At 33.8% G+C, this 12190-nt stretch overlaps 1 protein-coding gene across 1 annotated transcript; it reads left to right on the plus strand.

Moving 5' to 3' along the window:
• Window positions 1-7243: 7243 nt before the first annotated feature.
• On the plus strand, window positions 7244-10577 carry LOC128213291 (uncharacterized). Its single transcript, XM_052918891.1, has 4 exons — window positions 7244-7263; window positions 7669-7768; window positions 9977-10021; window positions 10260-10577. Exons 2-4 carry the CDS (start codon window positions 7724-7726, stop codon window positions 10548-10550), a joined length of 381 nt encoding a protein of 126 aa, XP_052774851.1. The 5' UTR covers window positions 7244-7263; window positions 7669-7723; the 3' UTR covers window positions 10551-10577.
• Window positions 10578-12190: the final 1613 nt, after the last annotated feature.

Raw genomic sequence — 12190 nt, forward strand, 5'->3', positions numbered from 1 at the left:
ATGGGCCGTATTTTTTACCTTTCAGGTAGCCCGGTAGTGCCGGGTGAATGAGGTGGTTTTGTCTTTGCGCCAAAAATAGCCAGGAATAGTCTTTACTTGGGTGCGGGGGAATTTTGCGAGGATTTTACCACTAGTTTTTCCCCGAAGGACGGGGATCATGGCTGGACCAAAAGTCAAAGTCCCCGCTAATCCACGGACCTGGGAGGAGGGGGGGGGGGTTGGGGCGTGGTTACAATTGACTGGTGCATTACGTTGATATACAAGTATGCAGTGTCTATGTAAATGAACGTTACCTCCGTAATATTGAATGCAGCAAACGTATGTTTTAGGTACAATCTATGCATTACTATTATTTTGTAACCGTAAGTAAACTATATATAATCAGCAGCATAAAATTACAAGTTTTCGTTTCAGAATTTTTTTGATATTCATTTCTTTTTTTAGTATCACATTTACACTTTAAGAACTTCTTATTGTTGCGTTTTCATCATCGTACTGTTATGTTTTGAACATCGTACTGTCCTCTTTTCACCATCGTACTGTTGCGTTTTGACCATCATACTGTCATGTTTTCACCTTCGTACTGTCACATTTTCAACATCGTACTGTCATCATGGGACTGTCGCCTTTTTGCCATCGTACTGTCATGTTTCACCAACGAACTATCATGTTTTCAACGTGTAATGTCATGTTTTCACAATAGCACTGTCGCCTTTTCGCCATTATACTGTCATGTTTTCACCATTGTACTGTCTTGTTTTCACCATTATACTGCCTTGTTTTCATCAACGTACTATCATGTTTTCACCATCGTACTGTCATGTTTTCACCTTCGTACTGTCATGTTTTCAGCATTCGACTGTCTTCTTTTCGCCATCTTACTGTCTTGTGTTCACCATTGTACTATCGCATTTTTACCATTTTACTGTCATGTTTTCACCTTCGTACTGTCATGTTTTCTACATGGGACTGTCGCCTTTTCGCCATCGTACTGTCTTGTTTTCACCATCATACTGTCGCCTTTTAATCATTTTACTGTCATGTTTTCACAATTGTACTGTCATGTTTTCACCATCCTGCTTTTATGTTTCACCATCGTAATGTATTTTCTTTATCATGGGACTGCGCCTTTTCGCAATCATTCTGTCTTGTTTTCACCATAGTACTGTCGCGTTTTTACCATTGTAATGTCATTTTTTCGCTATCGTACTGTCATTGTTTTCATCATCGTACCGTAATGTTTACGCTATCGTACTGTCATGTTTTCCCCAACGTTCTGTCATGTTTTCACCATGGTTATGTCATGTTTATGCCACCGTACTGTCATATTTTCACTATCGTTATGCTTGTTTCACCATGGTACTGATACCTTTTTTGCCATCTTACTTTCATGTTTTCACTAACGCACTGTCAGGTTTTTGTCATGGTAACTACATGTTTTCACAATTGTACTGTCATGTTTCCATCATGGTACTGTCATGTTTTCACCATCGTACTGTCATGTTTTCACCATCGTACTGTCATGTTTTATCGTACTGTCATGTTTTCTACATAGGACTGTCGCCTTTTCACCATCATACTGTCTCCTTTTCACCATTTTACTGTCATGTTTTCACAATTGTACTGTCATGTTTTCACCATCCTGCTTTTATGTTTCACTATCGTAATGTATTTTCTTCATCATGGGACTGCGCCTTTTCCCAATCATTCTGTCTTGTTTTCACCATAGTACTGTCGCGTTTTTACCATTGTAATGTCATTTTTTCGCTATCGTACTGTCATTGTTTTCATCATCGTACCGTCATGTTTTCACCATCGTACTTTCGCGTTTTCACCACTATACTATCAAGTTTTCACCATCGTACTGTCATTGTTTTCATCATCGTACCGTAATGTTTTCGCCATCGTACTGTCATATTGTCACCAACGTTCTGTCATGTTTTCACCATGGTTATGTCATGTTTATGCCATCGTACTATCATATTTTTACTATCGTAATGCCATGTTTTCACCATGGTACTGTTACCTTATTCGCCATCTTACTGTCATGTTTTCACTAATGCACTGTCATGTTTTTGTCATGGTAACTAAATGTTTTCACAATTGTACTATCATATTTCCATTATGGTACTGTCATGTTTTCTCCATCGTACTGTCATGTTTTCACCATCGTATTGTCATGTTTTATCGTACTGTCATGTTTTCTACATAGGACTGTCGCCTTTTCGCCATCGTACTGTCTTTTTTCACCATCATACCGTCTCCTTTTCATCATTTTACTGTCATGTTTTCACAATTGTACTGTCATGTTTTCACCATCCTGCTTTTATGTTTCACCATCGTAATGTATTTTCTTCACCATGGGACTGCGCCTTTTCGCCATCATTCTGTCTTGTTTTCACCATCGTACTGTCATGTTTTCATTATCGTAATGCCATGTTTCACTAATGTACTGTCAGGTTTTTGTCATGGTAATGTCATGTTTTCACAATCGTACTGTCATGTTTCCACCATGGTAATGTCATGTACTGTCATGTTTTCACCATAGTACTGTCATGTTTTCAACATCGGAATGTCATGTTTTCAGCATGGCACTACTGCCTTTTTTGTCATCGTACTGTTATGTTTGTGTCATTGTACTGTCATGTTTTCACTTTCTTACTGTAATGTTTCCATCATGGGTATGTGGGATTTACATCATTGATTGTTTTGTTTTAATAATCGTACTGTCGCGTTTTCACCATCATTCTGTCATGTTTTTACCATCATACTATCGCCTTACGGTGCGCATGCACATAAGATAATTTGCCCTTAATGTGAAAAAAATATCGGATACGATCACCATCATTGTAAATCTCCAATCATAATTGCGTCAAACTTGATGAAAATAATACAGATGTATAAGAAACGTCTCGTAAACTTATCGGTCGTTTGAAAAAAACTAATGATAGCACAGCCCTAAAGCAAATGGCACAGTCTGAAGTAAAATGACGTAACGTCATATTTACTTTATAAAAGCACCTGTCTTTTTATGAATAATAATACTTCTACAACACTTCCTGCTATTGGATCTGATACTGCTACTACTACTTCTACTACTACTACTACTACTACTACTACTACTACTACCACTACCACTACCACTACCACTACTACTACTACTACTACTACTACTACTACTACTACTACTACCTGCTGTTGCTGCTGCTGCTGCTACTGATACTGTTTCTACTACTACAACAACAACAACTTCAACTTCCACTACTATTACTACTCTTGCGATCTCTATTCTGACTATTTGCTTGCTCATGCTGCTATTCTGTAATACAACTATTCCATTCGGGATTTAACGTGTTTGAGAACCAAGGCAACCATAGAAACCCAAATATGTCAGTCTTATACGTTGAATTTGTAGAACAAAAACATCTGAAATAATATTCCACAAGCACAACCTAAATTTTTTTTTCCGGAAACCGACCCTCCGTAGCAAACTTGGTGTAAATATGATGATTATTGAACATCAAATCTATGATAACTGAACTATTATTTTGGGCACATTGAATGCTATGTAAAGTAAGTGCAAATGTGCAACATGATGATGATGATGATGATGACGACGACGACGACGACGACGACGATGATGATGATGATGATGATGATGATGATGATGATGATGATAATGATTATGCGTATTGTGATTATGAGAATGTTGATTATGATAGTTACGATAATGCCACATTGGCGACAATTTTTACAATAATACAAATCACAATGCGACGACGATGACGTCAACTAAGATAATGATAACCATATCACGACGCAACATGACAACAATGATTACAATGATTATGTGATGACCACAACTAAGATAATGATATTTATAGTAGCAATTAGGCAACAACGACATTTATGCAAATCATAATGCAATGATGACGTGAATGGTGCTAACGAGGTTATAATGCGTAGTTGCTGTTGTTTTTGATGTTGATGTTGATGATGATGATGATGATGATGATGATGATGATGATGATGATGATGATGATGATGAAGATAATGATCTTCGGTTGAAGATATATTTCAAAGACACGCACCCCTGAAACCAACATGTTAGCACTTGGAGGGGAAATCTTCTTTGCTCATGCGCACCGGAAGACAATAGAACAATGATTATAACACGACAATACGATGATGACTTCATGACAGTGCGATGATGGAAATACAGTTGTACTTCAATAAAAACGCGATAGTACGATGATAAAAACACTATAGTGCAATAATGATTACACGACAGTACGATGATAAATACAAGACAGTACGATGATGAAAACACAACAGTACGATGATGAAAACGCGGTGATAACAGCAGACAAAATAATGAAAGAAAATTAACATGCATTAAAAGAAACCATCCTTTTATACTACAGTTATCAATTTCCAAGAAAGATTCTAACATTTGTTAGTAGGGGTCAGTTCCCACCAAACCTGCTCTATCATAGTTTATTACGCTGTTAAACTAGTGACTGGCTGATTTGATTATCCATGCTGGTATATAGTAGTAAAATTATGATAGTTGAAATAATTACTACAGTCCTATGCAGACCGCTGTTTGTTCTTACTGCAGGATTGACCAAAGTTGGGGGATTTATGGAGGATGGATGACTTGCTAACTGAATTGCCAATCTCAATAACACCTATAATAAACACCTAAATTATTTAATCATTCTCTTCGTTCCATCAGATAAATGCTACTCAGTTGCAGTCTGAGGATTGAAAAATGCGTCTCTTTGTAAAGTCAAGTTCTGGTTGACTTGCCGACAACAATGTACAAGCACATATTACTGAAAATAGAAAACTGGTTAGATAATAATAGCCGTCTCCCCGGCAATCTGTCCATTTCGATTTTTGTGTGAGTGAAATTACAAAATTTGAGCGACTCAATAAAACTTCATATATTAATTGATTACGAACAATGAGAGAGAATACGAACGCTATTTAAGTATTTTGAAGTATATTTGCATCATGTTTAATTTTAATGAAATAAAAAATATGTTTTACTTGGAATATTGATGATTGATTTGATTTATTTAATTTAAACACGATTAGCTCAACTCTCATGAGTTATACACAAATACACCTTTTCGAAGACGTCATCATATCAGAAAGTTTAAATGGTTTACGGTTAAACAGACATTGTTATCCTTAAAGAATTCTTTATATTTCACACAAGTTAACTACACCATGATATAAATTGGTAAAACATTTCTTAAACGAGGCACTTAATGCACTATAATCAGTTGGCTTTGACACAAAGCCCCTGGGATGTAAATGGCAATTAAATTTTGGCATTAACTATCCAGCCACCAGAATGCTAGATCTTAAATTACCCCAATGCCATGCTTATCAAACTGATCACAAGAATTAGTTATACATCATTATGCTGAACAAACTTGCATCGTGTCAGTGTCAGTGGCTAGCAGGGGAAAGTCTTATTTTGCATACGCACTGCCCTCTCCATTCCTAAGTTCACTAAGCAACGCATGCATGTAAAATGGAATTTTCAATGAAGTGGAGTATTGATGGTCATATCTTCCAAACTATAGAACAAAAATTCAATGGAAGAGTAATCAAGCATGTCCATTGTGGCAGCATTGGTTGCATTAAGGTAAATACTACTATAGTTTTGTTTATTTGTAAAAAAGATATGATTATTATGGTGTTATTGCCTTTAACCCTTTGTAAAAGCGGATGCACAGTTTTAAAACAGTTGCTGCCTTCATGAAACAGTGTAAAAGATACCTTTGTCAAACAATTTTCGCTAAGTTCCACATTTGCATTCCTTACACATTTTACTAATTTAAAACATATAATTTATGTTTGGCTTTTCAAACAACATTAGTTTTTATTATCATCTTTCTATCAACAAATTGCAATGCTATAATTAAACATTTATCAAGTATTATATGAGTTGATATGAGCAATTTGCAACTAAGTTTTGCCACGCATATTTTCCTAGCAAAGTTTATAAACGCCTTTTTAAAAATAATAATTATAATAATAATAATATCATATAAAACTTTTCACAAGCACTAGTTGTGATGATTATATTTATCTTGTTTAAAATAAATATCTTTCACAATTTTCCACAAAACAGGTTTCCTTTGAAGATGATGAAAGCATTCAATGCAAGTTAGAACAGTTTATTTCCGGTACGAAGCCAGGATTCAGGCAAAGCAGATCCCTGTTCTTGAAATGGTTAGATTTCAAGGTAAAATTGTTCAATGTATGCTCACTTTGCCCATTCTTAATAACTTATAACTTACTTCAGGTCGTCTAACTATTTATTAGTAAAACATTTTAAAGTAAAAGTAACCTAAGCCTTAATCCCAGGTGCATTACGACACAAGGTGGTTTACATTTCTGTTACGCTTTGTGACTCTGGCTCATATACTTATAAAAAAGTGACAGTTGCACTTTCCTAATCACGAATTTTTAAAGTGACACATGGAAGCCGGGCAAATACCAAATAATTCGTATTTTTGTAATGCAGCATTTTTGGCAATATGTTTTTACATAATTGGACTTCCTGTTGTTGTTCTGTTTATTTAATTAGCGCAACTAGGTATCTTTTCTGAAGTTTTTTAATGTTATATTTGTCTAGTTGTTCTTTAGTCATCACTATTTCAATTTATTTAAATATTTCATGATTTTGAAATGGATCGTCTGTAGCGTTTGCTATGAATCCATGTCAAACATCCATTTCTTTGTATTTAGATGTATAAAACTAAATTAATATCCGTGGTTTGAGGATTGTTAAATGGTGTTACAAGGAATGATAATATTTTAGGCACACCTGTGAACAATCTCTTTGCCCAGATTATCACTACGAGCTGCCATACTTTGTTGTATTTTAGGGATGCGAGATGCAACATATATCCCGATATCAATCACCTCGAAAAGAATTGCATCGCTAAAACGCGGCAAATAAATGAGGTATAGTACCCGGACTGCCAATATAGTAATGTTTTAAATGTTTTTAATTTGCTGGGAAAATCACACACAATAAGTTGTAAATACAAATATAACAAGCAATTTCTTTTCACACGCGTGAAGACTACATGAGATAAATGTGAAATTCCATACATTATTATGTTGTTGAATAGTATAAGGGTTTAATTGTTATTGTTTATTTTTCAGTTACAAGGGGATATTCAAAATTTGAAAGAAAAACTGGTAAATAAAGACAGGCAGATTGCAGATATGCAGGTAATATGCCGTTAAATCTTAAATGCTTAAAATGGTAAATGTTTTAAACTATTTTGATTAATTATTGACATGTCTTTTTATTGTATCGTAATATTTCCATTTCTGTTAAGAGACCTTGTCGGTGTTCAACTTTTAATGTAGTGTAAATAAATAAGCATAGGCCCTCTATTTTGTAACAAGTATTTCATTATATATGAACAACCTTATAAAGAACATAAAAAAGGAAAGCACACATGCTTATCTATAAATATTATTCATAAAATGAACATGAATTCTCTGTGAATATACGCCTATACACATTTTCAGAGAGTATTATGTTTTGTACTATTAAAATGTTTATTCAATATTTCCTATGTCGATTTAGAAAAATATGGCAAATTTTGAGGCCATGAACATATATTTCAGGCAAACCAAAACAGAATGTATGCAGAGAATGATAGTCTAATGCTCAAGAGTGAAAATGGCAGAACAGACAGCAGCAAGGGCAAGGGCTTCCCTACCAAAGGTACCGTTTTTTACATGGAAATAAATTATATTCAATAAAGCTCGTTATTTCTCATGATTATTATGTATATGTGCATGTTTATAGCTTCAACTTAAATAACAAACTACACAGCCTCTAACCACATACATAAATGCCGCATCTTATCAACCTAGAAGTAAATGGGGTACCTATTATGACCATATTCCTTGCATTTGGTTTTAGCTCGTCTGTTTAAGAAAGATGAGCTTACATCATGAAAACGTGTTAAAGTTGATATATGTGTAAGATGATTGACAAGTATATTATAAATCATAGTAAACCAAAGGGTCAACATTCATAACTCATGTAGTTCTTATTACTAATTTGCATTTTGGTAAAATATTGTTACACCAGCAGACAATGCCAGATTCGATAAGGTTTGTTTTTCTGAAGAAATACAACTTAAAACTAGGCTGAATTCATTTATTACATATGACTGATAATATTTGATAGACATACTTTTCTCCTACCTCAGATAAGTAGATCCAAAAATTTGGCCATGCAGGAAATTAGTATCTTGCCCTCGGGCAAAGATAAAACAAAGACCCGTATGAAATACAGTTGAACACTGCTATTCCGAACACCGTTTATCCGAATTGATCGCTGTTTTTTTGTCCCGATTTTACTCCTACTTTGTTTAACTAAATTTTTAATCCTTAACCTGAAATCGCTTGTCCGAATTAATCGCTATTCCCAAGTAAAAATTACGGGCCCGATTTGGTATTTCACACCTATTTATCCATTCTTATTTCGAACCTTATCGTGTCATAGTTTTTCACACCATACTTCAATTACACTAGGGCATGGGCTTGGGGTGACAATGGAGCACAATTAGCGCTTGTAAAAGAATGAAATTGAGCACGCGTATTTTACAATCATCGATGTCAGAAAATTAGCAATTCATTTAGGTGATGTAGTGTGTATATAATTTCTGGTTAACACAACATGAATATCAATCGAAAATACGCATTGCTCACTTAACCCGCTACCGAATAATCCGTACTATGTTCCGAATGCATACATGTGCTGTCAATTTGTTTTAAACGTTTTATGTTTTAATAAAGAAGTAAAAAAAAAAAGAATTATTTGTCATTTAGTACATAATAAATCAACAAATATTTTTGTATACGAAATATCACTCAAACCGAATGTATCATATTGGTAACGTGTAACCGAAATTGCAATCTTCACGACTTAGTATATCACGTCATCTATTATTCGCGAACGCTGTCAATTTTATGAAAGTTGTTAATCCGAAATATCGTTATCCCGAAATAGTTTTGGGTCCCTATGATTTTCAATTAACGGTGTTCAACTGTACTTTTTTATTGTCATAAAGAGTTCCAGTAAAAAATACATTTTTACCTCATTTTGTTAAACTGAGATGGGAGAAAAAGCATATACCATAGCCGCCCGTATAAGAAAGGTTCGTCCCAACACTCGCTCAGGGTGTTCTGTAAAAACTCAGTAAACCTCGAGTAAACCTCGTTTCCACAAAACACCCGACGCACAGGTTGGTAATGAACCTATCTTACGCTCTCGGCCATGTAGGATACTAATAATAACGTTGATACTTAATCGAATTAGCTAAACACTTCCAACTAAAAAAAAGAAATTGCCAACCGCAAAATTAAGTTAAAGTTATAGTTCAGTAGTTGTAAAGATTGTATGAAAATAGTAATTGAATTTAAGAAAAACAACTTATACATGCTAAATTATTAATGTTTATTTTCCATGATTTCTTTACCAAAGATAACTGGCAAAATCTTATTTTATGTAACAATTATAACTGAGCATAATAAATGATTTTAGTAATGAACTGAAACTTTCCTACCAGTATTCAAATGAAAACTTGGCAAGTGGCATACATGTATTGCATATCACATTCATGTTGTATGCAAAATAATAACAATATGCAATATAATACTCAGCCATATTCATGAATTTGGCAACCGAAGAAATAGTGCAAAAAAAATCATACATACTTAAGAGCAAAGTATACTTTTGCAATTGCTTTAGAGCCCCGGTCCTGTGGTTAGACCATATACTTTAAAATCACGCTGTTGCGGATTCGAATCCCGCCTCCGTCCAGCATATTTTTATTATGGTTTCCCCACCTCTGTTTGTTATATGCTTTTCATAAAGTTAATCGTTATTTTAGTACAGCAGGATTCAAAAATATATTTCCAGACAGCAGAAACTGAAACTTTAGCCGAAGTAGCAGACCATATGACGGTATGTTCAAGTATAAATACAGAAATATAAAGCCATTTGTCTATTAAAGTATGAAACATTATATAACAAACCATTTGTCTATTAAAGTATAAGACATTATATAACAAATATACTGAACTTAAAATGATCATTAATTGGATTTTGGCTGTAATGGCAATATGTAGTATACACTGTAATTTTAAGAATACACCACATCTATAAAATCTAGGAAATACTTATATGTTTGGTTCGTCTTCAGGTGGCAGTTGTGGAATATACAAACCAGAGTGTGTATATTGGAGAAATGGAGGGAAACATGATGACCTTTGCCCGTCGGCCAGTCGGAAAACTAACAAGTTCTCTCAACGTAAAAAATAAACAGAGCGTGATTTTGAATCCCTTGGACAAAATGAAAATTAATCGTCGATTTTTAATTGCAAAATTCGAAGGATGTAAGAAAGACGACGTAATACAATTATCGGAAATTCAGATTCAACTTATAAATCAGTCCGTAGCTTCGTATTGTTCCAAACAAGCTTCAGACATCTAAAACCTCATATATTTGGTATGATCATAAATATCAGATAACAGTGTGCCTGTACATATCTTTTAAACCTTGTTTTTGTATTTCAGTAAGCTTACATTGTGTTTACATTTTGTAAATATTTGTACATATTATGATTGAGTTATTTTTTATTAACTTTTGCTTTGCCTTAAAGCCTATTTTATTTTAGTAAGTAAATAATTCAAGTTTCATTTTTTGAACAGAGAGAATCGGTCAATGGCGAAGTCGGGAATCTAGTCTTGGTCTCTCGAGAGCCATTCCAGTATGCTAAGCTCTTACCCTACATAACTCATTATTAAAGTTTTTCCTGTGATTTCTGTGATGGATTTTTTTTTATTTATCCACTGCTCTGTGCATAAAGCCTGACATATTTGAGAAAGAGCCGTCTTTGGTATTCATGAAATATTACATTTATATCCTTTATTGTCACTTGATAACAGTTCGAAGGCCATCATGCTTTGGCTCATCTACTCTGTGTTTATTATATTTTTTTTCAATTTTCTTTTCATAATTAGTTTGTATGAAATACCCCTTCTTACAACAACATTTGTGTCCAGCATAAGCTGACTCAGAGTCTGATATAATGACATCCTTGTAGAAAATATAAATCCACTTTTAAATGTTTGCTATAGGTTGTTTATCATATACTATAAAGTATTCCGATCAAGAAAATGTCTTGTAAATGACGAGAACGAATGATAGCAGTATTATTATTTTCTTGAATAGATAACTTTAAGCAGATACTTTAGGTTTATTTTAATGATATGGAAAGACACATAGAACAATAAAAAAGTATTGAACCTGCTCCATGTTTACTGATGGAACATTCACCAATTATGTTAATCATGTTCTCGATGACTTTTTTTTATTTAAGCATACTTTAAATGTACAGTTCATAACATACACTTAGTTGTTTGTCATTCACGTTGTGAATAATTTTTTAAAACTATATGTGTTATAACCGAAAAATGTTCAATACTGCTATTCATTTAAATGCCCCAGTCTGAGAGGCAAATAGATTTCCCTTGTCTGTATGTTCGTCGGTTCATTCAGCTGTCACAAAACATTTTGTCACATGTATCTCCGGCAGTAAATTAGCAAGAGTCGTAAAACCAGCATGTCTAGTTTTGCATCTTAAGTTCTATTTGTCTGTTGGGTGTTCGTATGTTTGTCAAATAATCATATTTGTATTTCACTTCATCTGGTAACATCCCCGAATTGTTTTGGTTATGTTACCAAACCTTTCAAGATTTAGTTGGTAATATTCCCAGAAATATATTTAACTCTGTCAATAAATGTGAGCTGGTTAAGCTCTGCGATTATGTTAAAGAATCAGTATGTATTCGTAATGTTATTCCTAATTATTATTATTATTATTATTATTATTATTATTATTATTATTATTTTAGTTCATCCTCTGATACTGCTGCCTTTACGTCAACATATTTGTGTCTTTAACCATAGCACTAACCATGTACAAGCATTTGATATCAAAAAACCTAAGTGTATGTGTTTAGACGATGTTCTGATGTATATGACTTATAAACGTCTGTTCTGTTCTTTTCTGTGTTTTTTTTTTAAATCATAATATGCGAAAGTCCACACTTGTATTTAAAATAATTATT

The sequence above is a fragment of the Mya arenaria genome, chromosome 13 (assembly GCF_026914265.1).
Source record: "Mya arenaria isolate MELC-2E11 chromosome 13, ASM2691426v1".
Taxonomy (NCBI): Eukaryota; Metazoa; Mollusca; class Bivalvia; order Myida; family Myidae; genus Mya; species Mya arenaria.

Excerpts from the sequence above, each read along its gene's own strand:
- LOC128213291 (XM_052918891.1), top strand. The coding sequence starts at position 7,724 with ATGGCAGAACAGACAGCAGCAAGGGCAAGGGCTTCCCTACCAAAG. Across the intron at positions 7,769-9,976 it reads CAAGGGCTTCCCTACCAAAG|ACAGCAGAAACTGAAACTTT; the intron begins GTACCGTTTTTT and ends ATATATTTCCAG. Across the intron at positions 10,022-10,259 it reads AAGTAGCAGACCATATGACG|GTGGCAGTTGTGGAATATAC; the intron begins GTATGTTCAAGT and ends GTTCGTCTTCAG.